The following is a 25,373-nucleotide window of genomic DNA, read 5'->3' as shown; positions in this document are numbered from 1 at the left end:
TTTCTACACTGATTGATTTTGTTTGAAAACAGAGCACTGTGTCCTGAGAGGATCAGTAAGCTGAGCTGCAGCTGGAAAAAATTAGCACATTTATACTTGCCTGGATTGCTTGAAGTTACTTTTTTTTCCTGTTTTGTAATTATTCACTTGGCATTACTGAATATTCCTGTCACGCAGGTAACTTCAGGCAATTCAACCAGAACATGAAATTTCATTGCACGGTGGGATTCAGATCTGCTTCTGTGAGCTACTATTGTAGAAAAGCAACCTGCTCAAGTGAATAAAAATTTCAGTAATAATAAGCTGGAATGAGTTAATGGACTGATCCCTTCTAATTGCTTCGTGAGGTAATACACACAGATGTTTCTATGCCAAGTGCAAGCATTTAATTTGGAAGGAGTTGCTATAATTGATGGTTTGCAGATTAAGATAATTTACTTTGGTTTAAATATATTCACCCTTCTTACATGTTTTAATGGTCCCAAAACTAAGCATACAGACTTGACTAACAATTTTATTTGGTATGTAAGGATATCAGAGGCTATGTAGTTTCACACTTAAGTGTCTAACTCATGGTAGTTAATTGCGTTTCAGTCTTGTATCCCTAAACCTTTTTATCTCAAAGTGAAAAATAAAGCAGAGGCAACTTTCTGAGGTTACCTTTTATAACTGGAAAATCTAAAGGTAAATTTGTTTCAGGGGTGTAAAGGTGAAATGATTCAGGTAAACTTTATATTTTTATAACAGCACAGAACCTTGACATGTCAATATAGGCCAAGTGCAAACAGTTGTGCTTTAAAATGCATGTTTGTCGTATATCTGAAATCAGTTACCTTTTTGAGAAATGGCATTAAAAATCTAAAGTGACATATTATCTAATTTTTTAATGTAGTTGCAACTACTAGTTTTTTAAATGAGGGGAAAGAAAAAATACACTTTGTTAATCATACATAGCATCTGTCGTTTGGAATGAGTTACAGGACTTGAGTTGCAATAGACGTGCTGGCTTTTTTGAGAAGCCGTTAACTTAAAGGTAATCTTCTTAAAGAGTTACTTTATGCAAAAGATGAGAACAAAACTCAATCCTGCCAAGTGTTGGGAGTGTTGAGTACTGACCCATGCACAGGTAAAGTAAATTAAGTCAGTATTAGGACCGTAGACAAACTTCACTTTCTGCATCCTCAGTTTAGCTTAGACAGCAGTGCCTGTTGCTGGAGATGGTGGGTTCTGTAGGGCAGGAGCTGTTTTAAGTACTTGTGCAGAAGAGGTGTCATTGAAACTGAAAAATATCCAGAATATTATAATTTTTTACAAGTAATGTAGATTTAATGATTTTAGGATATAGTCCTTGAGCTCCATACAGAAATCCTTATGTAGTAGTCTACAAATGGCACTCAACATACATTGTAATAAGTACAAGTTATTTATAATCTGTAGATGCCTTGTATCTGGAATTGGTTTTATGAAATCGTAGCAAGAGGCTGTCCCTGCCTCAAATATTTTGTATCCTAAATAGAATAGCAACCAGAGAATTATATTCTCTAGTGATGAGCAACTCAGTAGTACAGAAAAAATGAATTAATAAAAGACACTCTTCTGAAGACCCTCTGAGGATCTGTCCTATGCTGCTTGTTGCCATTGTCCCTGCCTGCAATAGATTGCTCCTTTTTTAGATTGGCTGAGGTAATTCCTATACCCAAGCCTTTTAAAAGGATCTGAATTTATGTTAAAAATGGCCTAGATAATTTTCATCAGGCGCAGTTAGGGAATAAGCACAGATGTTTTTCAGTAATCAACAGGTGAAACTCTTTTGAGAAAGGGTGATGATAGGAAGAAGAGGAATAACAAACAGTTGCAAGTGACCTGCTGGCATTGGTTTATTAACATAATTGTGGTACTGCTGGAACAGTATAAAGCTGTGCTTTAACGTCATGGAATAGCTCTTAAAACCCCCAGGATGACAGCTCTTTGTTGCTAGGGAAGTTTGTCCTTCTACACTGCCTGGCATAATAGATCCCTGCTTCTTGTGTAGTGTTTGCATACAAAATAATTAAAAGCAATCTCTTGATTGTCACTGCCTGTGTGTTCCATTGATCACATGATTAGTTTTCCCTTTGTCACATGTACTTGATTTCCAGAAGCCTCAACTAGAATATATGGTTTTTACTTGTGTTTGTAGTTCTGAGCTGATCCTGGAAAAAATAAGTGTATGTTTAGCATATTTTTTCATTGTGTAGCACACAAAAATGAATCCATGTAAACAGGAAATACTGTTCTTGGAATAGTCGTGTTCTGCTATAGAAAGGTTTTACAACAGAAAAGTCATCTAGTTGATGATGAAATTGATTGCTATTTCTTGGTGAAGATCATGCCCCCATGTAAGGCTATCTCAAAGTTTACCCAGCAGTTGCTATAAGAATGCAATTAATCTACAATTTTTACAAGTTAAAACCCAAACTTTCACTTGTATTTTCCACATTTTTTGGCTTGCTTGTGTGAATAAGAACACATCTTTTTCCTTTTACAGGTCAGGTGTTGAGAAACATTGACCTGATTAGTGCTGCAGCAATAGTATGACACTCTTGGCATTTTCAGAGTTGTAAATAAAGTTGCCTTCTTGCTTGTAAGGAGAGCGGAAGTGTGCACCTGATTAACTTTGCTGTTCACTTGTGACAGTAGTTTGTTGGGAGCAGTTTGTTTGGAGGAAAAGAGTTAAAGTTTTGCTGAAAAAGTTGGTGTTTATCAATTCTTGAAATAAGGGGAGTGCCTGGAGATCAGGTGAATTTGTGACGTGTTGATGTCTTTCCTGAACCTGGGATGAAACTGTAGCCTTAGTGTCAGTCCCCTAAAGCCTCTTTTGAAACCCACTTAATATAATTAGGCTTGTTTTGTTTCCTAATGACAACTTCCATGTTCTCATTCTCCCTTTTCTTTATTTACATTTATCAATGACTGTTCATGAGTAAGTCTCTTGTCTGTCTTCAGGCACTGCTTGCAGTCAATAAATGCTTCTAATCCTGTAATTTCTTGAAACAACATAATTAAAGCCAAGTTCTAACTATTGATAATATATGGTACCGGCTTCATAAATGACTTGAGTCCATATATTTCTTAATTAAAATCTAATTGTATTTACTTCTTTCTACTTAAGAGAAAGCAATATCCTGTTGGGTTTTGTTGCTATTTATGGTTGTAAGTGAATAATGAAAAAAATCAATATTGCATACAGATCTGATAACAATAATGATAAGTAAAAAATGTTTTTTAGCATCAAGCAGTCCTTAGTTTAAGAAAAGCTGGGAGCAGGGGGGAAGACGAGAACTTGTATCTTCTTAAGACAAATAAATGTAATTACATCTATATTAACTGCTGATTTGCAGTAACTATATATTTTACTTCTGCAAATTTTTTTTGTTAAACTGAAAAAATTTGAAAGAACCAAAAATATTCTTGAAATTGTTTGAGGTAAGCAATCTCCTATTCAGAACTTGAAACTATCATAAATTAGGAGTCTACAGCATCTAGTGTCCAAATCTCCCTCATATGTTATAGTTTGTTAAATTGAGCTAAATGGCAGCAGGACATTCACTGCTGCACCGGGAAAATAAATTGCACTGAGAATAGTAACGCTTTTAGCTTTGTGTAAAACTTGCTGCTGTCAGCTGAGGACCTGGGATTGAATCTTCCCTTCCATATATTGCTTTGTGAATTGAGTTGGCTGAAATGCCACTTTCTCTTGGATAAAATTTTATCCTTAGGCATTCTCAATTCAACTGCTGAACTAATTCACCCCCTTACAGATGCATTTTTGTGTTACCTTTTTTTCCTCTCTGAACTTTCTCTCCCAGCAACAGGTGGAATCCTGCTTAGTTCTCTTTATATTCTGCCTAGTAAGTGTTCAGTAGCAGCAAGTTCTGGCTGATGCCTAAAACACTCTAAAACACTGCCATCTGTTGAGAACAGGTGAAACAAAAAATAATTGTTTCCCTCCATCTTTGTCTAGAATACAACAAAAATAAGAGATGACAGACCTATAACATCTCCTAAACTTAGGGAAGTGGTAAGAAAATAAATTTTAGTGTGAAAAGAAATACGGGGACTTAAATTAGAGGTTGCTGGAAAATGAGCATGTTTTTGTGATAATGCTGTCCGTTTAAATTGTTAAAAAACAGATGTTTATGATACGTTGAGGTGAGTGTCTGAAACATCTGTATTTTGAGAAAAGTAAAACTAGACTTCAGTTAGAGGCATGCAAATAAAACGGCCTCTGTTTCTGTTCCTCTCAAGTCTTTCTGCTGCTTTTTTATTGTGTCTAATGTTAATTTTGGGGATTTTGTCTCAGTTTATTTGCTCACTTTGAGTTTGTAGAAGAATTCACAAAGATCGTGCTTTGTCAAAAATTTGTCCAGTGATGTTTGTCTTCTGTGCTGTAGTATTAATCCAATCACGTGGCAACGATATATGTGAGGTTTTGTATGCCTCAGTGAGAGGGTTTCATTTATATGACTGTCAGTAAAACTTCACAACGTGAATTAGAGCTCTTTGAAGTCCTTGGTATTAATTTTTTGTTGATTGATTGACTGGATGAAGTGTTTGGGTTCAGAATGAGTAAGTGGCCATCAAACTCACTGCTGGGCAGACCATGTCCTGGTTATTAGATAAGAGTTTGAAAAGGAGAGATTAAAATTTTGTTTGGTGGTCTGTGGGCTAGTTCTTAGTAAGACTGTGGATGCCACTTTTCCTCCTCCTTTCAAACTGAAAAATCCATTTTGTCTTGCTGACCTCATCTGATTTCTGTATTCTGTGAAATTGTTGTATTTCTTTATTTCTGTACTGGAAGGAGAGTGTGTTTAAGTATAGAGATAGAGATGTAGAGAGCTCATAGAATTTCTAAAAGGGAAAAAGTGAAAAAATGACATTGAAATGTTTTTGCTAACACATTCATAAACTATGAGCAGTACTTTAAAAATAACAAGGAAGCTTACCCTAGAATCCTTTTTTTTTTTTCCTTTTTTTTTTGTAAACTAATTGTTCTGATATTTTTCCTTGGTTTGTAATGTCAGGTGGAGAGATTCTTAAAAATACATGTCTACAAAGCCTATATTAGCTGCTTTGTTGATGAATACCATGAAGTGATAAACGTGCCTTTGTACTACACATAAAATGTAAAGGAAGAGTTGTGCTGTTCAATTTGACATTCATTAATTAAGGAGAGAGTTCAAATTTCATTGATCTAGATCTTCTGGTTGTTGTTTTCCCCATTTAAGAAGGGAAGGCATTCCTTGTGAACTTGTCTAATTGAGAGGTAATGTAGGAGCACAAGTAACAAATGTGTCATTATTTTAGTCTTGAATCTGTTCAGACTCGAGTTATGCTATAAAAGTTGATAAATACTGCATGTTGTGCAACTCAGCCTTTTTTCCAAAAAACTTCTGAATGCCTGTAGCGTTTTTTTAGTATCTGAGTTAATGTAACGTGCCAAAATAGTTCTCTTGGCCATTCAGTTATTAGAACTTGAGCTCTGTGTACCAGAAGTAATGGAATTCTCTTTGTGTTTAGATGAAGATGATGATTTTGCCAATAAAAGAATTTCCCTGAAACCAAAGGAGAATGGGACGTCAGCTGTTGGTTGTCCAGGAACAAATAGTGTGAAAAAAGAAGTAAAACCACCAGCTAAAAGCAAGCCCCTCTCTCCAGTGAAACAGACTCCCACCTCTGCACTTGATTTCTTTGGGACAAGGAGTGTCCAACGCTCAGAAAAGAAACTGGTAGCAAGTAAAAGGAAAGAGGTGAGTACTGACGACGTTCCTTTAGGCTGCCCCTGTGTCTGGTGGCAGCTCAGAATGAACAGTTTGACTGCAAGGAAGTTCTTAACTGCTGCTCCTACCTCCTGTTACTTTGTAATGAGCACTCCGGTAGAAGTTGGGCTCTGATGATCCGGGTGTGCACCTCAGGCCCTCAACCACAAGTTCGGAGTAGAGTTTCCATGCTTGATAAGATAGCACGAAGTTGAAGGTCGTATTTTCTTCTCAAGTGACTTTTTCTTGAACTCCATGATGTTTTCTGAGGTTAGTGAGTGGAAGGGATAGCTTATATTTGAGGGTGGAGGGCAGGCAGGAGAGGGAGAAGGTGGTTTTCCCAAGCTTTATGGCCTATGTATTCATGGAATAACAAAGCACTAAGTAAAGTATGGAGGAACTTAAAAATTCCCAGCGTAGTTATTTGATGTATTTTTCAAGTGGGCCAACTGTGGTAGCTTCAGAGATGTTCAGCACTGTTTGAAGAGTTGAGATATTTATATATAGCACAGTCTTGTCTTGAATAATAAAATCCCTTGAAAATAGCCTTGTTTAATAGTGTTTAGGTTAGAGAGCTAGAAATTAATGTTGTGTATCTCATTCACAGTCCTTTTCTAGAGGCATACAGAAGGGATCTATACATACTAAATTATTATAATTCACACGGTTATAGGGTGACTGAATGGTTGGTCTTTTTTTTTCTTTAATATAGCCTTCACAGAGCAGAGACAGCACTCTTGATGATGAGGCCATTGCTAGGCAACTGCAGCTTGATGAAGATTCAGAGGTAAAAGCTCTACAAATTTCATGCTCCATATCAAGAGCAGTTTAACTTAAATTGTTTTTCCTTAAGAAATTAAGATGGACTTTCCAGGTACACTATTTTATTACACTTAGTTAAGTGTAATAAAATTCATCAATATGTGCAAGCCTGGTCACACAGTTATTTTTATAGGCATTATTTCAGTTATGTAAATAGAATGTATCACTTAGTCTATTTTCTCTCTATCCAGACTTTTTCTATCTGTGCAGCTGATGTGCTTCTAATAATCCTGCCTTTCACACAGAATTCACTTTCTTCTTCCTCATGTTTTAGTAGTGTTTTGATGGTGTTACATATTTTTTTAATTTTCTGGAGTGAAAAATGAAAAGTCGTTGTCATCTGTGATCTGTTTTACTTGTCTTCTGAATTTTCTTATAGTTGACAAAAATTGGAATGACCCTTAAACTTTCCTATTTGAATCAATACTAATATGAGGGGAAGGTACACTTACACATACTGACTAGCTTTTGGGAAAATTTGATTTCCCAGATATATTTGTAATATTAAGTATTGTTTGAAATAAATAGATTGTACAGACAAATCTGCATCTCTGAAGGTAAGGATGAGAGTAAATGAATCCAACTTCACCCTACTAGAAAGTTAACCTATCAATGAGGTTATGTCTTTCTATCTTTATGAAAAGTAAGATTATGTCTTTCATTTGAACTGATCTTATCTATAAGAGTTTCTGTGCATCAAAGTACTTCATGTCAGGTGTATGTCTGCTTCAGTCTGCTTTGCATTTTGTGGTCACTGTCCTTTCCCTTTCTCACTATACACAGGGAAGGTAGATTTCACTGTTATGGACACGTACAAACAATGCCTGTGGCATACTGGTTTTGTCAAGTCATCTGTTGGGGTCTTAGAGCACGGCATGTTGGATTTCAATTATGAAAGTAATTTTGTTGTTCTCTTGTTAAAACAGTGGTCAATATTTATTTGCAATAATGAACACTGTTCATGAATAGAAAAGGTTTTCCCCAAGGCACCGCATTGGACAGGACAGGTAACCAAAGGATCAGTTTTCACTGGAGATGCCAGGTTTATGTTGTTAAGTGAAGTAAAAATGAAATCAAACTGACTTTGGGGGGTTTTTTACTGCTAATAAATAACTTTCACAGATGTCATGTCCTGTTTGTTCTTACTGGTTCTTCTATCAGAGAAAATCAGTTGTCTGAGTATAAATAATAGAAAGTTAAAGTATATTTGCTTCCCTGAAGTAAATAGAACTGACACTAAGTGCAGGCCTAAGGGCAGTAGTTAAATTCTCCAAAACAGACAGAATTTTGTGTGTGTGTGTGTGTATATATATATATATATATATATATATATATATATGTATATATGTATATATATGTATATATGTTGCTAGTAGTAAATGATAAGAAAACATTCATTCTGGAGACATCATAATTTTTAACAAGCGTTGTTACTACTTGTCTTTTGGGACTTCCTTTGATAAAGCCTACAGATTACATCTTGTTGCAAGCTCTTAGTTATGAGGTGCTGTCTTTAGAGTTTGGTTATTTAAAAGAAAAGGGTACACAACAATAAAAATACGAACAAAAAACTCCTTTGAAAATAGCTTATACAGGCATAATAATGCTTCTAATGCAACAAATCCATTTTTCTTACTAGATTTAACTAGTCTTGCTTTCTGGGGCAAACAAGTAATTCTTCAGTGCCATTTCTAGAAATTTATTTGCCTCTGGTAGAACACCCTTTTTCTAGCTATGTGCTCGCATAGAGTTTTTTTTAAAAAAACACTAGAGTTAGAACTTGTTTGGCACTAGCCTAAAAATATTTTTTTTTCAGCTGGAGAGACAGCTGCATGAAGATGAAGAATTTGCTAGAACTCTGGCCATGTTGGATGAAACGCCACGGAAGAAAAAGGTTGAATTCTTTTTAAACTTAAGCTTTTAGGAATTGCATTGCCAGGAGTGTTCTTATTTAGACACCTGTGTTTTGAGACTTCCATACAAATGCATTAAAAACAGCAGGAAAATGTTTTCATGGAAATAGCATACTCAATTTTTATACTTCCCTCCTGGCTTTTCCTTGCTCAGTAAAGGGTGTTCTGCCTAATCAGACAGTGTGTGCTGCATGCCTCTGTTGGGGTAATTAGGTGAAGTGTGTTGCTGTGTCCCAGTGGTAGCTTGGGGCACATCCCTGACTTTGGCATTTTGTGTTTATTTAGGCTCGGAAAGATACAGAAGGAGAGCAAACAGTACTGAGCATCAACAACAGCCCTACTACAACAGCAGGATATAAGCAGTCAGAAAGAGGTAGGACACAGAAACTGAAAAGCATTTATAAAACTCATTTATAATATTAATGAGATACATTCTTATATATGAGCTCTTCTCCCTCTGCCTCCTTTCGAGTGAAAGCAACAGATTCAGCTGGTACAGCCAAGAATTACTCTGCAAAGCCACAAACTAAATCTGAGCAGTTGAAAGCTTCTCATTTATCCCCACAATCATCTGATGGTAAAAAAGAAGAGATTGCTGAAAAGGAAAGAGGTGCTCAAAATTCACTATCAAGAGAAAAAGCAGCTTCAGGGAAAGAAGAGAAGACACCACCAAAGAAGGAGAAAGTTTCTCCCAAGAAGACTGAGGTAGGAGCTGTCAAAATTAATTTGGATGTCTTGGTGGAGTTTGCAGGAAAATAGTTTTCATTTATTATAGGTGTCACTGTTGTAACTTGGTACTTTGAATCTCCTGGGCAGCTTTTAAGGATTTGAATTCTGGTAAGACTGTAAGTTCCTTCCTTACAGCAGTTGTAAAACTATGTGGAAAAAATTATCTGGCAAAGTGTAAATTAAGCAGATGATGGACCTGAGGTTCTCCAATGCCCATTATGGTTTGCAGGTACACTGCAAAATCAGTTCTGTGCTTTCTCTTGTTTAACTTTGCTGGAAAAGTTAAGAATGCAGGAATTCTGAGGCTTACTTAGTGAGTGAAAACTCCCTGATGTGAGTGTGGTGACCTTGAGGATCTGTTCTGTGGCTAGAATGATATGTGGCATTGTTTTAGGGATTTATATTTCTCTCCCTAGTCCCCTATTTTTTTCTTATTATTTATATGCTATGTAGGAATAGAATTTAGGGTTTTTTATCTGATTCAGGAACTGTATTTGTTGAACACTGGCAGTTATTTGCAACATCAAAAGGTACTTTTTAATCATACAATATAAAGTACCCCATTTTGACAATTAAATAACTGTTATAATTAGAAGGGAGAGACTGCACCTCCTTTTGAGGTGAGTTTTTAACAGTTTTTACTGATTAAGAAGCTTAAGTGTCTCTTTGAGTCTACTTCATAGTATTTCTACTTTTATGTAAGTGTAGATCACAAATTAAATAGGATGTGAATTTAAAGTGACAGTTTGAGTTAAGTGAGCCTGTACATGTGTGATAGACGAATTCACAGAAACCTGACAATAGACAATGGGTACGTATTTTTAAACTCTCTCACATTTTTGAAATATTTTTTAAAGGATCAAGAAAAAACACCTCAACTCAAGCACCAAAAACAGAGCAAGCTTCAGTATTGCATGTTAGTAGATTAAAAACAAACATTAGAACTTGCTTTTCCTTTGGTGCATGAAAATGTCTTAAACTGTGAAGCTTGGGTTTATTTTGCTGTTTTTATATATGTAATGTGTATATTTTTTTTTATTCCCTCTCCTGACCTAGTCTGTAAGTCCTGAGGACTCTGAAAAGAAGCGAAACAATTACCAGGCTTACCGCAGCTTCCTTAATCGTGAGGGTCCAAAAGCACTGGGTTCCAAAGAGATACCTCAGGTAAGTTTGGCCACAGGATTCTATATATGGAGTGTTTGGTAGACCTACCGCTGTAAGTGGTTTAATAAGCATCAACCTAACTGTTTAAAGACTGGTATTTTTTTCCCAGTAGGAAGAATGTATTAGAAAAATCCAAATTGTAATGCAAAGCAGTGACTAAATGTAAAGAAGTGTACTAAAGAATTTGTATTCAGAACTTGGTCTAGGAAGTCATGATGATCAAAAATAGTTACTGGTCTTAAAGTTGAAGGTTGCTGTCACTCATTTGACTGACATGCTAGGCTTGAAGCAGAGGGCTACTAGTATGGTCAGGTAAACAATGTGTGAGGTTTTGTTGGTAGCTATTCCCATTGGAAGTTTTAGAACTATTACCCAGGTAGGTATGATAATCTTATTTGTAAAGTTTCAGAGGGTACTTGACATGGTAGAGGTTTAAAATAGCTGATGGTTAAGAGCTATTTGGTAGCATTGTATCAGTAATGGCATTTTCTGCAATGCTCCTTTTCTCAGGGAGCTGAAAACTGCTTGGAAGGCCTGACATTTGTAATTACGGGTGTTCTGGAGTGTATTGAGAGAGATGAGGCCAAGTCTCTGATTGAACGTTACGGAGGAAAAGTAACTGGCAACGTCAGCAAGAAGACAAATTACCTGGTGGTGGGGAGAGACTGCGGCCAGTCCAAATGTGAGAAGGTGAGTGTGTTCCTGTGCCTGGCCAAAGGCAAAGTGAAACTGAATTGTTCCTCTCTTAACTGGTAATTTCCAGTATCCCTGCCAACAGGAAGCCGTGCTAACAGTAAAGTGCATTTTTAAAATGAAAAGTTGCCAAGTGGTTTACGGTTTTGTTTTGTTTTTACTTCTGTGCATACATACACATACACACACACATATATATAAACTCTTGTTGTTGTTCTGTTCCTAGTCATAGTTTTTACTGGAAAACACTTTGAAATGAATGATGCAAATTCTAATGTAACTTGACTTCACATTTAATTCTTTCTTTTGCTCCAGGCATCAGCTTTAGGTACAAAACTTATTGATGAGGATGGTCTGTTCGATCTTATTCGAACCATGCCAGGCAAAAAGTCCAAATATGAGGTGGCAGCTGAAGCAGAGGTATGTTTATAATAAAATTAGGGGGCTAGGGGTGTTTTTTTGCTTTGGTTTGTTTTTAATTGAAAGGAGTTTCTCTTCTGTTCCAGTAATAGTAACACAACAATCATCAGTTTCACCTTCTAGGTTAAAAGTGAAAATTTTTTGTTTGTGCTTAAGAGAAATGACTCTCCTTGGGAGCTAAAGGTTATATTCGCACTCTGACATTATTCTGCATTTTAGGTACCTGACACAGCAGGTAATTGCATCTCCTTAGATGGCATTGTGTTGAAACAAGGAGTATTAATTAATTCTTTGGAATAAGTAATTGTGACTGATAGCATGTGGTACCAGACAGGCCCAGGAATGTGTAAACTATGTGTATACATAACAGACCTTGTCTTTATGGGGTACTTGAACTAAGAATATTAAAGGTAATTTTTTCAGGCAATACCAAAAAAGAGGTAACAAGGTTTTTGTGCACATTTAAATTTAAGTTGTAGTGGCTGATAGAATGTTATTAAAATCCCTGTTAGCTCTAACATGTGGTGCATTCAGTACAGACATGAGTTATTTATGCAAAGATACCATTAGTGTCCCAGGGAAAAGCAACTCTAAGCTCATTAGCTGATCACTTTTGCTCCCTTTGAATTATTTTGCGTTGGACAGCTTCTGCAAGTGTTGTTTTGCAATAGCTTCAAGGGTGTCTGACACATTTGTTCCAATCTGACAGTCATCAGTTTAGCACTGTAGGATTCCTCAGGCTGTGTGAATAAGGGGACTGCTTTTGGAATGACCAGAACATTTCCTGCCTCTTTTTTGTGGGTTGTATCACAGAACCTGCTGACATTGTGCTTTATTTCTCAGAGAGTATCTGCTCTTGAAGTTTTTTTTTTAATCAATACGTAAACTTTGTCACTTCCTAAGCACTCCTGTAATTGTTAAAATAAATATGCTGTTCATTTATTGCATTTTTTAAAATTTCTTTTTAATTTTTTTATTCTACTAAGGCAAAGAAAGTGGAGTCAAAACCCAAAAAGACACCACAGAAAGCTGAAGCTGGAAAAAGGAATTTTAGCCCCTACAAGAGGGAAGCTAATAATAAAAAATACAAGTCTACTCCTGAAAAAGGAGATACCATCGGATCTGTCAAGAAAGAAACCACTGCTGTTCGAAAACTTACGGACTTTAAACGTCAGACTGTAGAGGAAAAAGAAGCCCCAAAACCTAAGGGGAACTTGGTTTCTCAGGTTAATGAAGATGGCACAGAGAAATTGCTATGGGTGGATAAATATAAGCCTGTGTCTGTTAAGGCAATTATTGGACAGCAGGGTGAGCAAAGCTGTGCCAATAAACTGCTGCGATGGCTCAGAAATTGGCACAGGAACACTTTGGAAGATGGACAAGGTGACTGGCCTGGTTAATTTTCTCTGTGTTCTTTCACGCTAATTGTGCTCCTTGGTTCCCTGGACCAGTGAGGGCTTGGGTGGTAGCAGAGCAGCTCTAGAAATCGGGAATAATACTGCAATCAGATGTGTTTTTTAGCAGCAACTGAGCCTGAGATTTTTTTTGGCAAAGTAGTTGTTCATTTGCTACCCATCTCTCCACCTCAAAAAAGAGCAGAAAAATGTGTCTTAAAGATTTTTTTCCCCAAGTCTTAGGTTTCATTTTTACAAAAAACCCCAAAATAGCCTAGTGTGATGTATCTAAAAATGGCCTTGTGTTGGGCCTATTGATTTCTTCCTCAGCAAGAGGAAATAGGTTTGGCACTGCCAGCAGCGAAGACACAGGATAAGAGCAGGTCTAAAGGGCTGCTGTCATGTGTAGGGGTGAATTGTCAAGGTCCTGGCTCTGGCAAAAAGTGCACTTGTCAAGTAGACAGTTCATCATCCTATGGACAGACAGGTTTTTCTGTATTTAAAAGAGGGTTTAAGTTTTAGTTCAGCCATAGTGGGATTTTTGTGTGTGGTGTATTTGGGGTTTGGCTTAATTTGTGGTGGCGTGTGGGGTTGGTGGTGTCCTTGTTTTTTTATGTGTATGATATGTTTGTGAGGAAATTGCTGAAATGGTTGTATTACATTAATAGCACTTTCTGGTATTTTTCAGTTCAAAATCACTGCAAGTCATAAATTGTAAGCTAACATAAGCTGCTTTTCTCCAAGTGGTTAGGATGCAGCTGTATATGCATCTTTGGATGTTCTTATCAAGCCTTAAATGAGGAAAAATTTCAGTGATGCTTGATATCTTTAGGAGCATGCAGTTTGTTTTATAATTACATACCTAGGTAAAACCTGAAATCTTTTTTTTTTTTTTTTTAGCAAAACCCAGTAAAACTGGAAGCAAAGATGATGGGACAGGCTTTAAAGCAGCATTACTTTCTGGTCCACCTGGAGTTGGTAAAACTACTACAGCTGCTTTGGTTTGTAAGGTGAGTTCATAGCAATGGTTGTTCCCAGCACTTTTTTGTTACATATTAATTCTGTATCTGCATACAGCTACAGCGTGTAGGTGGGTATGCTCTGAATGACCGGGGTCTGCTGTCAGCCAGGTTGCACCTGCTCAGAACAGGGTTCCAGGTAAAAATATGTGGCTGTTTAGATACCTTTACCAGGTCTGAGGTGAGAAGGTACCAATGGGTGTCTGCATTTCTTTCTGTTACATTGAGAGGAAGCATATCACAGTATGTTGAATAATTGGAAATGGTTTTCCAATTGTGAGTATTCAGCACTAGTTCTGCAAGGTGGAGAATAATTTAGGTGGGAGTGGAGACTTAATTTAGTGTGAGTCAAAATCTGGCAAGCTTTTTGAAAGCCTAAGGTTATGGTTTTTATATATTGAAATGCTACTTTAGGGTGAGAGAAATTGACAGGGCTATGTGTCCATTTCTAAATCTGAATTTAGAAATCTCTTGTGTAGAGTAACTCTTAATCTTTTACCCCACCTTCCCCCACTGCATGCCTTTGGGCTTTGTGCCAACAAGTTGATGTCACACCTAGAACTAGACTTTTAGAAAAGGTGAATGTGCTGTCTTGGGCTCATGGTTTTTTTTCCCCAGGCATGGTTTTTTCTGTTTCTGGTTTCCAACCTGGCTTGCTCTCAGCTACCTCAGGACTCTGCAGAGCAGTTCTCTGTGCTCCACAGGAAATGCCAGCTAAGCAGACCAAGGCTGTGTGTGCTCAGTGCTGTGTTCTGGCTGCCTCTGGCAAGAGAGTTTGCTGATAAAAGAACAACTGGGTTAAGTTGTGTCAAGGACTGTATTAGTGCTGCTGGGGGAGTCATGTGTTTCCTATTGGTTAAATAGTCAAAAGTTTCTCTTTCCTGCAGCTTTCAGAGCTATGTGGTATGTTTCTTTGTTATGCTGCTGGAAATTCCATGGAGCTTAGCCAGCCTTGGCTCATAGCTCTGTTTCCATCCCAGCTGGTAGTTCTGGCAGTTCTGTTAATCTTTCAAAATTTAATGTGTGCCAATGATTCCAATCCTTCCCCATCCCCCTCATTTAAAACAAAATGAAAACCAACCAACCAAAAAAAACCCCAACGACCAACCAAACAAAAAACTCAAACAAAAGAAGCCAAACAAAAAAAAGCTAAAAAAAAATCTCAACAAAAACCCGCCACAAAAAACTCAAAAATAATCTCTTTTGGGCCTATCTGTTCCATACATGGTTATAATTTTTGAGAAATTGCTACAGAAAAGGAATATAAGGGGAGAAACTAATTAAAGCTGTATGATTTTTCACTGATTTGTGTTCTCGCTTTTTATGTGGTTTATGTGTTTGGACCAGGAACTGGGGTATAGCTACGTGGAGCTGAATGCCAGTGACACTCGCAGCAAGAACAGTCTCAAGGAAGTAGTTGCTGAGTCACTTAACAACACCAGCATCAAAGACTTCTGTTCTGGTGCGTCTGTTGTTTGAAGGAGACTTTCGTTTTACTAAGAAAGAGTCTGGGTAGAGGAGGGCAGAGCTTCCTTATTACACAACAATGTTAGGAATTTACCTTGCTTGTCAGGTGGAGGGACCTGGCTCTAATAGGGATGGGTTCATGTAGTAAGCCATTGCATTTCTTCTTCAATTTAGAATTAAATCCTGTTATTCATAGCCTGAGTTGTTAATCTGCACAAACCACTCAAGAACTCTGCAGTTGCTCCTCTGTTCCATTGGACTTGTTTCTCAGAAGATGACATGAGGTTATAGACTGGTCTGTGAACATAGATTCATGTGATCCAGTGGCAGAGCCACCACCTCAGTTGCCTAGGCCGGGGTTATCTTACTTAGCTTTGGGTAGTGCTCTGAGCAAGACTCCTTTATTCCCATCTCATTTTCTTATCCATATTCATTTTCAGGTGCATCTTCATCAGTTAGCGGGAAACATGTATTGATCATGGATGAAGTGGATGGTATGGCAGGCAATGAAGACAGAGGAGGGATTCAGGTGAAGCCACTGTAGTTCCTAGCTAATGCGATTGCCAAGAGTATGTGCCATATACAGCACAAAATGGTCAAGCTACTCTGCTGTCCCTCAACCCATGGTCCATAAACAAACTCTGCAGAGTACAGTCTGACTTGTTTTAGAAGCCTGTCTTTGTGTAAGAACTGTGCATTGGTAGAGAGGGGAAAAAGGATACTTGTGTAGAAACAGCCTGGAGTGATGAACTTGAGTGTGTGCACTTCAGAACAAGTATATTTATCCTAAGGTCTCTCTAAGGTGACATCTCCCTGCAGTGGGAGGTTCATAATCTGGCTGGGACTGTTGCTCTTTTGCATAGGCAGTAACACTGAGTAGCTAACGTGTGTCATAGGCAGCAGCATCCTTTGTTCTCTTCAGTAGCTCCAGTTTTAGCTTCTGAGGAGTTCCTATAGTCACGTGCAGTACTTTGACAGTAAAGGGCATACAGATTTTTAGCTCAGATGCAGGCATTTCCATTGCAGGAATGAAACTGAACTGAATTTCACCTTCATTAGAGCTAGCAAAGTTTGTTCTGGCAAGCCTAAAAATGATCAAGCCTCTTGAAGCAGGGATGAGCCAATCTTTTTACTTTCTGCTTTTTCATGCTTTGTAGCAGGGTGCAGGCAGAAATCTGTGTGTTCCCTCTGGGTATAAGGCAGGTCAAACTGGCCTTTGGAGAAATGAGTCTAGTTCTGCAGGTGAACAGCTGTACTCTGGGTTGTTGGACTTCATTGCTTCTTGAAGACAGTTCCAAACATAATTGCTGGAAGTAGACAGTGGAAGTGGGTAAGCAGCAGATCTCTTGCAGCTGAACAGAAAAGCAACTGAAAAATGCAGGCAAGGGGCTATGTTTGCACTGTGCAGAAATGTGATTACAGCAGGAGGAGTGTTATGGACTTGGCATCTGTCAAGGATCTGATTTAAGGCAGGCACTAATGCTGCTTGGTATGACATTCTAATTGTTCCCATTATCCAGGTTAGCTGATGTAACACGTTTAAATTACAGGAGTTGATTGGTTTGATCCGACACACAAAGATACCCATCATTTGTATGTGCAATGATCGCAACCATCCTAAAATGCGCTCCTTAGTGCACTACTGTTTGGATCTTCGTTTTCAGAGACCTCGGCTAGAACAGATCAAAGTAAGTAGGCTGTGGCTTGATGGACTGCACTGAATTACCATCCGTAACTTCAGTTTTCATGTGGCAGGGTTTATTCAGAATTGGATACAGCACTTAATGGATCATCTCAGTGAGTAACTGCTTTTCAGAATGAATTGTTTGAGTTTTTCTTCCCAAAGCCTTTTAGATTTTAGATGTCTGTCTTAAGAATATAGCCAGAATGGGTTTTTATAAATGAACATGCTCTTTTTTACACCAGTGGTTAATGATGGTTTATGTTTGTGAGAGAATATTTGAGCTATATGTGCTTTAAAAATTCAGAAAATTATGCAGTGCTCTTTCATGTTCTACTGTTAGTAGAACAGTGTCGGTTTCATGTGTCAGTATGTTCTACTGGAATTCATAGGAATTCTCTAGTGACAGTTTCTCAATTGTGATTACAGGGTGCCATGATGTCTATTGCATTTAAAGAAGGTTTAAAAATTCCCCCACCTGCTATGCAAGAGATAATCCTGGCAGCAAATCAGGACATCAGACAGGTCAGTACCCATTCAGCATCAGTGACCATTCAGATAGCAGATTATGTACATTATCTTTGAAATATTTGAGCAGTATTGTTATGTATAAGATCAGGCTGTTACTGCTGGAGTCTACCATTTAAATTCTATTATGCTACCAAATTGTAAACTTTGTTCTTTAGGTTTTGCATAATCTTAATATGTGGTGTGCAAAAGACAAATCACTGACTTACGACGAGGCTAAAACAGATGCCAGCAGAGCCAAAAAGGACATCAAACTGGTAAGTGTCAAATACTGGATTGGCTTTTGCTGTCATATTCTGATATAATCACTAGGCTTTATAAGCATCTTTTGAACTGAAGCACTAGGTGCCAAGAGCTATCACATTTACCACAAGTAGCTGGAGAGTAGTATATCAAGGACTGAGTATATATTTTGATATACTGGTCTCTTAGGTAAGACGCAATTATGATGCTCATTCTTCCCATCCTTTGTTCTCTGTTTAGGAGTTAATTCTCTTAATATCAAAAATAAAATACAGTTCTTAAACCTGGTGAAGTTCTAGGGTGGAAATACTGAACATGGAGCTTGTACTGATGAGTCAGGATACTCCTCGATACTAATTTAGCTGATACTGTGCTGTGTCTTACTTTTTGTGTTGACCTTCTAGCCTCTGACTTCTTGAAATGTCATTTATTTAGGGCCCTTTCGATGTTGTCCGGAAGGTTTTCGCTACTGGAGAGGAGACTGCTCGTATGTCTCTTATTGACAAATCAGATCTGTTCTTCCATGATTATTCACTAGCACCTCTCTTTGTCCAAGAGAACTACGTGCATGTGAAACCAGCTGCTGCTGGGTGAGTTACTCCAAACCCTAAATTGACATAGGCTTTTGTGTCAGGGAGTCAAAGTAGACCAAAACCAATCTGGCTATTTCTGCTTAGTAATAAAGTCAACTTTATTTTTTCCAGAGGCAATTTAAAAAAGCACTTGGTGCTGTTGAGTAGAGCAGCTGATAGTATATGTGATGGTGATATCGTGGACAGGCAGATTCGTAGCAAGCAGAACTGGAATCTTCTTCCAACACAGGTGAGCACTTAACATTCATTTTATGTTTTTTAAGGGGTGTTCAATGTTAAAGGTGGATCTGTGGAAATCGGTGTTCCAGTATATGCTCTGTAAAGTTCATACTTGATGTAGTATTCTCTGTTCCACTGGTGATCAGAAGAGTTTCCCATATCCATATTGTTGAGCCCATGCTGCAACATGAAATGAAGTCGTCTTAAACTTGGAAAAGTTGGACTGTCACAAAGCATAGAAGCATGTGGTGTGTATCACTTGTGCTGTTACAAGCCTGCTCTGTCCTTCCTCTCACCAGGGAAGGATTTCTCCCAAAGCATAGAGGACTGAAGTTTGGTCACTGTACTTCTTTTAATGCTCACTGAAACACTGACAAGACTTGTGCTTAAAGGATTATGACTGGCATTGTAGGTGAAATTGAAAGGCACCTCTGGAGGTCGTCTAGTTCACCCCCCTGCTCAGTACAGGTCCCAAGAGCTGAATTGCTTAGGAACACAGCTGACTTGATGTAGATTTGCAGTGTTCTTTGAAGTGTCTCCTTCACTATGTCTTTGTGTTGGAGCTCACATGTTTGTGTGAAGTGAGTATTTGACTGCACTCGAAACTGGACATGAGAAAAGGCCATGTTCTGGGGTTGGTTTTTTTTTTTTTTTTTTTGAGTTTTGAAACCCAGATAATTTCACTGGTATTTTAGAACATGGTAACAAGGGTGGTACAAGGGGTGAAGCTGTAACCCAACAGGGATTGACTAGAAATAAGCAATTGAGAGAGTTCTCTTAAAATAAACTCTTTCTACTGTGGCCCTATGTTGACTACCCTTCTTTCCTGGGGACAGTGCAGTGCAGGGTGTCATGGTATCCATGAGAATTTCAGTGTGATATGAGTTTGGCATGTGTGTTACTTTTTCAGGCTATTTATGCAAGTGTTCTCCCAGGGGAGCTGATGAGGGGCTACATGTCCCAGTTTCCTGTCTTTCCCAGCTGGCTGGGGAAATTCTCATCCACAGGCAAACATGATCGTATCATTCAAGAACTGGCAATGCACATGAGTCTCAGGTAGTACTGACGTTCCTCTGATACAGATCTTTCTTGGGCAGTTCTTTATCTACCATCAATTCCTTGGACAAATGACACATTCGTGTGTTCTGTGAATGTGTTCCTATGTTATTGGTGACACTTTTCTCAGTGCTTAGTTTGAACAAGTCAAAACTGGAAATGCTTTTAGTATAATCACAAGTACCCTGCATTTTTCTTTTCTCCCCTGAAGTTGTTTCTCACTTAAGGATGTGTTTCCCCAGACTGTTTGGTGTTCAAATACCTTGCATTGGTTATTCCCTAATGCAGCTATGGCAAAAGGAATGGCACAGTACAACTTGCAGTTTGCTCTTAAGGCATCTGATCGTTGATTTGCTGAGGGCCTCCTTACCTATTTGTTCTTGTCTTTAGAAGTCAGTGGTGCTGGTTGGACAGATTTACTTACTCAATACTTTATTTTCAATTTGACAAAGAACTCAGACGTGCAAGAGGACAGTAAATATGGAATATTTGTCATATTTGCGGGATTCACTTGTCCAGCCCTTGAAAGACTTTGGAGCAGATGGTGTACAAGAAGCTGTATCATTTATGGACTCTTACTGCTTGATGAAAGAAGATGTTGAAAATATCATGGAAATAAGCATGTGGGGAGGCAAACCCAGTCCTTTTTCAAAGCTGGATCCCAAGGTAAAATTCACCAGTGAATTTGTTTTTCTTCATATCTTAAAAAAGAAATCCTGGAATAATTGCTATGGTCTGGATGTGCTTTGGAAAGGCTGAAGTTGGTGCACCAGCTTAACCATAATTGATGGTAGGCTTTATGAATCAGCTGTCAAACATACCACTAAAGCTTCAGGGCTAAGTTCTGAAGATAATCAGGCTGTGCTTCACTCAGGAGTCCTACACTTTTTGTTCCTGGTGTAAAGGATTACTGGGAGTCAGTTGTGTTTTGGGTATAGAAGCAGAACACAGGAAGGACAGGGAAAGCTGGTATCTTTCTAGAGGCAAGCTCTGGCTGCAAGATCTGTGTCCTTCAGGCACAGCCCTGCCTTTCTTACCATCCTGCAAAGGAGGAGGGATGCACAGCTACCTGTTACAGAGCAGGCCCTGCATTCAGAGGTGCCTGGCAGCTTGCACCTTTCCCAGTCCTCTTAGACAGAACTGCCAGACCTGGGGTGCTTTGTGTGCAGCTCTTCCAGTGTCCAGCTTCTGCACTCCAGTTCTTGGGACCCTCACCTGGTACAAGGTGACCTTAAGCTCAGGTTGCTTTTACAAACTAGGCAGATGTGATCTGAAACATGATCTGAACCTTGATCTCCCTCATCCAGGTCAGGTGCTCATGGAAAGAGAAGAACCTGCTGGTAACTAAACCTTTGTTTCTATCAAGTGTTTTCCCATAGTCTGAATATGCTGTTTAGTCTGGCAAGTGTACAGTGCTGCTGGAGGGGACTCTGGTGTGACTGTGCTGAAATTATTGTAGGCCTAAGCAAGAAGCATCTGAAGATGCACACTTTATTGAGGATTATGTGGGACTTATTTAGAATGAGCCTTCACCATACAGCTCTTAAATGCTTTCTGTCTCCTTTTGAGAGAGTGTAGTCTTCTATGTATCTTTGGTCACATCTTTCCAAAGGAAAGTTGACGTGGAATTTCTCAGTAAGTTAGTTTGCTAATAATCTATGGTTCCTAAACTGATGCTCAGTTTCCTTCCTTCCACCCTGCCAGGTCAAAGCAGCTTTTACACGTGCCTACAACAAAGAGGCACATCTGACTCCTTATTCACTTAGTTCTGTCAAGGCATCTAAAAGGCAGTCGGGATCTGCAGCGACCTTAGATCTGAGTGAAGACTTGAATGTGGAAGAAATCCTGTCTGATGAGGATGAGCAGGATACTGTGGACAGTGATGCAATGATTAAGGTGATTTAATTTCCTCAGTATTAAACCACCCCACTGAAGTGTTGGGACTTTTTTGTTTGTTTTTAGTTACCTTTCTGTGACTTTTAGCATCATCTTAATGAATGAAGAAAAAGAATCATAGTAGATATTAAATATTAATCTCTCAACTTTTAAATTTTTAACTGGTGATAGTGTGGAAAAGTATGAAGTTACTTCCATCCATTATCTTATGTTGAACCAAAGTAAGATATCACTCTAAACCTCTGCATTCTGCATCAATTCCAAAACTTAGTAATATTTCAGGTGTTGATGAGGATGGTGCCATGCCTGTGACTGTGGTTACTACAGATGACAATTCTAGTAATACCTTTGTAGGTATCACCAAATGGGGAACTGTGGTCAGCCCTTAATATTGTAGTCTGTATTCTCCATGGCATTTGGAAACTGAACACTTGAAGGGGGAGGGAAAGAGCTGCCTTTTTCCTTAACAATGACTACATTTTGACTTAAACTTTTGCCAGGTTGCAGCTGGATTTTAAACTGTCTGTATATTTCTGTTTATAGCAAAAAAAGGTGAAGTCTTCCAAGCTGCCAAAAAGAGAGAAAAATGAAGAAACAACAAAAAAAGAAGGGAAAAGAAAAGAGAAAACAAGACATTTAGAGTAAAATCTTGCTTTGGACACAGCTTTGCTTGTCTTAATTTCTGCCAGGAACATGAAACTGATCCAGTGCTGCTGCTGGGAAAGTAGAACCAGTACATTGAAAATGCTCCTCTTATAGAGGTGCTGTAGCTCTTGTGCTCTCACACGATGCCCTGCTGTGCTTAACTCTTGACATGGTACATGTTACAAGCTATAACTGTCCTTGTGCAACAGACACCAGGTGCATGAACATGCTGAAAATGTCATGTTAGTTACCTGGCATTTCTGCCGAGTCTTCCTAGGACTTCACTGCCTTTTTTTTTTTTTTTTTAATATAAATCCCCTGGCATTATGCGGTGAAGTCTTGTAAATAGCATGTGATGCAAAAACCCCATACATAAATGGCCTATTTGTACATTACAGAAATTAAGCAGTATATAAAATGACAATAAAATGTTTCACAGGACTCTTTTAAAGCTTTGCTTAAGTTCATGGAGTGTTCTGTCCTGTCTCCCTCCTTTATTCCTTCAAGTTTTGTCTTTCCTTCACATGCATGATGTGGCATTCCTCTTTTCCTAGAACTTCCTTTTTGTTCAATGAGAGACACAGAAAAGTAGTGAGGAATTTACTTCCAAAACTTCAGTTGCTTCTACTTGTACAACTTACATCTTTAATCAAAACCAGAAAGGAATATTTAAAGAATAAAAAATGTTTAATTGAAAATATTCGTAACAGTTCAGAACTGATACTGAAAAAAAGAACAATAGGGAGGTGGTTTTTCTTTGGTGCAGATAAAATGCAGATTTTTTTTTGTATTAATTACCAGTTTTATTACTACAATGAAGCAAAGTACAAAATTTATCAAAAGCTAAATAGTTAGATATCACAAAATAGAAATGACATGGCTGGTATTAGGCCTTTCTGGGGAAGAGATGTGTGATGTAGTGATAGAGCTTTCTTGCTGCTTGCCAGCCAACACAAGCAGTTCTGGAAATAAACAGAGGTGGTTAATTATTTTCTTAGATACACTGTGATAGCAGATCAGGAAAAATAAAATCAACTCAAAATTCCCCAAAAGAACTTAAGTGCATTACTGTGACCTACAACTGAGTTTTCACATAATGTATTTGCAATAGTAAATCTGGCTTGAAATTATTAACATTATTGAGGAACATTGTTAACTCATTTTTAGTTACCATTAAAAAAAAATTCTGGATCTAAGTCTTTGGTCTAGACAGAGCCATGCTCTCATTCTTTGAAGTATGAGTATCTCAGGCCAATACTTGTTGCTGTTATCCTGGGATAGATTTTGTTAGATAAGCAAGTTAAGATCATGTAACGTGCATTTTAGATTTGCTCTTTCCAGTTAGTACCCCTCTTGCTCTCTCTCCCCACACTTAAACCTGTGCTGGAAGATCTGGAGAAGTCTGGATGATGCTGAGATCTTCAAACTGTTCTATGCTACTCAGGCACACCTGGTGTTCAGGAACATGCTCCAAACCAGAACAGCTTGTGGATGTTAACGTGGTTTTAGGGGTGAACTGAGTTAAAGCCCAGTTTAACAACCAGGTTAGTTGCAGTGGCAAAACCTACTGGTGTTTGCATGTCTGGGGGAAAATAAGTGATAGAAGTGGATCTCAAGTTGTCTGGGGCATTGACCCAGGTTGTAAGTTAAGATTCCTTACTGGGAAAAACGCCCAGAGCTGTCTAGAATGAACCCTGTTAAGTAAAAAGTACAGAGTGTAGGACATACCTGAATTTATTGGTCCTCATCTTCTAGTTTGAGGTGCTCTGTGCAATCATTTATTTTCTTAAGATCAACAACGTTAATCCTTTCAGAACACATGGGACACACATTTTCAGTCTGTAACATGCTGTTTTAAAGAAAGGGTAACTGGTCAAAAGCTAATTCTAACATTTTTTCAAAGGAAGTTGGGCCTAAGGCACAAGCCTAGAGCAGGGTTCTGACCAGTGCTATGTAACAAGTGCAGGACAGAGCAATGGATGCTTCTGTCTATGTTTTCAGCAGTTGGGAGCTAACACCACACCAGGAAGGCTGGTGTTTGCAGCATTGAAACATATAACAAAGGAGGTTTTAGCAGCTTCAGAGTTCCTGACATTGGAACAGAGCTATCCCATCCTGTTGCCACATTGATTATCAGGGACAAGACACTATTGCTGTGGTAGTCTGTACCCAAGTCTATGTGCATTTTGTTTTGGTGATTGCTGGTACACCTGTGTTCCTGCCCTGCCCTCATCTCAGGCCTTCTTCCTGGACTGAGCTGAGGACTTAAACAAGCTCACCATCCATCTTCATTATTGTTCCTGTTGGAGCCCTGCATCACTGGCCCAGTTCTTTGTCACAGCCTGTCGTTTTGGTCAACTTTGAAGCAATGTTCTGTGAGCGCCTTAGGTGCAACTACCAAGGAAGGGGAATTCCTCTTCCACCCAGCCCAGCTGTTACATGTTTTTAGTACCAAATGATCCATTAGCTGCTAAAATACGAACAAACATCAGAATACTGCAATAGAAAAAAAAATCCCAACTTACCTTTTGAATTCTGAGTAGAGGGCAGGAAAGTCACAGTGTGGGCAAACTGTCCAGTCATCACGTACCATGTGCCGACCCTGCACACAAAACCTGCAGGTAACTAAGGGGAAACTGCTGCCTGGCTACAGAGGGTATTTACTTTCCAACCTGTTCTTATGAAAGTCTCAGCAAATGAATTCTAAGATCTTGAGTTAAAAGCCCCATCTATGTGTTACTGTAGCTAATTACTGTGTAAATTCTCTAACTCGAAAAGGAGCTCTCAGAGATGCAGTGTTATCATCTGTATTCCTCTTTTAAAAATGGAAATCTAAGATTATACTGAATTATAGTGTTTAAAATTCTTTTAGTTCGGCAATTCTAGAATGCTAGTTGTAGATCTGTATCGAGAGCTGTACCTAAATCTTCTGGCATTTTTGGTGTTGTATATGACATACCAAAAATGTCCCCAAAGCACCTGAGCCTAGTAGGTCACATTCAGCACTCAAGTTTGTAAGCCTGCCTGCCCTTTGCCTCCTTACTCTACATTTTCTCTTTTTTGCTACAGTTTACTAGTTTATTTTTGATAGAA

The 25,373-nt window shown here is 38.4% G+C and overlaps 2 protein-coding genes across 5 annotated transcripts in view; one reads left to right on the top strand and one right to left on the bottom strand.

The window, feature by feature from the left end:
* Positions 1-22,731, top strand: part of RFC1 (replication factor C subunit 1) — a 33,105-nt gene extending 10,374 nt beyond the window's left edge. For all 3 annotated transcript variants that reach the window (XM_066185627.1, XM_066185628.1, XM_066185626.1), the window contains 21 exons: positions 5,560-5,789; positions 6,511-6,585; positions 8,437-8,514; positions 8,819-8,906; positions 9,006-9,238; positions 10,319-10,426; positions 10,937-11,116; positions 11,435-11,539; positions 12,526-12,922; positions 13,834-13,943; positions 15,300-15,414; positions 15,860-15,948; positions 16,970-17,107; positions 17,530-17,625; positions 17,787-17,885; positions 18,307-18,461; positions 18,576-18,693; positions 19,594-19,739; positions 20,192-20,405; positions 21,444-21,635; positions 22,179-22,731. In XM_066185627.1, coding sequence (XP_066041724.1) covers positions 5,560-5,789; positions 6,511-6,585; positions 8,437-8,514; positions 8,819-8,906; positions 9,006-9,238; positions 10,319-10,426; positions 10,937-11,116; positions 11,435-11,539; positions 12,526-12,922; positions 13,834-13,943; positions 15,300-15,414; positions 15,860-15,948; positions 16,970-17,107; positions 17,530-17,625; positions 17,787-17,885; positions 18,307-18,461; positions 18,576-18,693; positions 19,594-19,739; positions 20,192-20,405; positions 21,444-21,635; positions 22,179-22,280 — 3,068 coding nt within the window. In that variant the 3' untranslated portion in view covers positions 22,281-22,731. The remainder of the gene's footprint in view (positions 1-5,559; positions 5,790-6,510; positions 6,586-8,436; positions 8,515-8,818; positions 8,907-9,005; positions 9,239-10,318; positions 10,427-10,936; positions 11,117-11,434; positions 11,540-12,525; positions 12,923-13,833; positions 13,944-15,299; positions 15,415-15,859; positions 15,949-16,969; positions 17,108-17,529; positions 17,626-17,786; positions 17,886-18,306; positions 18,462-18,575; positions 18,694-19,593; positions 19,740-20,191; positions 20,406-21,443; positions 21,636-22,178) is intronic.
* Positions 22,732-22,925: 194 nt separating this feature from the next.
* Positions 22,926-25,373, bottom strand: part of WDR19 (WD repeat domain 19) — a 39,278-nt gene continuing 36,830 nt past the window's right edge. Inside the window, exons 35-37 of one of the 2 annotated variants that reach the window (XM_066185624.1) lie at positions 24,806-24,882; positions 24,009-24,129; positions 22,926-23,242 (exon numbers count right to left, since the gene is read on the bottom strand). In XM_066185624.1, the coding sequence (XP_066041721.1) occupies positions 24,015-24,129; positions 24,806-24,882 (192 nt within the window). In that variant the 3' untranslated portion in view covers positions 22,926-23,242; positions 24,009-24,014. The remainder of the gene's footprint in view (positions 23,243-24,008; positions 24,130-24,805; positions 24,883-25,373) is intronic. The other variant, XM_066185625.1, reaches the window with a different exon arrangement.

The sequence above is a fragment of the Chamaea fasciata genome, unplaced genomic scaffold, assembly GCF_029207755.1.
Source record: "Chamaea fasciata isolate MVZ Bird 193981 ecotype frontalis unplaced genomic scaffold, bChaFas1.0.hap1 SCAF_6, whole genome shotgun sequence".
Lineage (NCBI taxonomy): Eukaryota > Metazoa > Chordata > Aves > Passeriformes > Sylviidae > Chamaea > Chamaea fasciata.
This window is presented reverse-complemented; position numbering and strand designations above follow the sequence as displayed.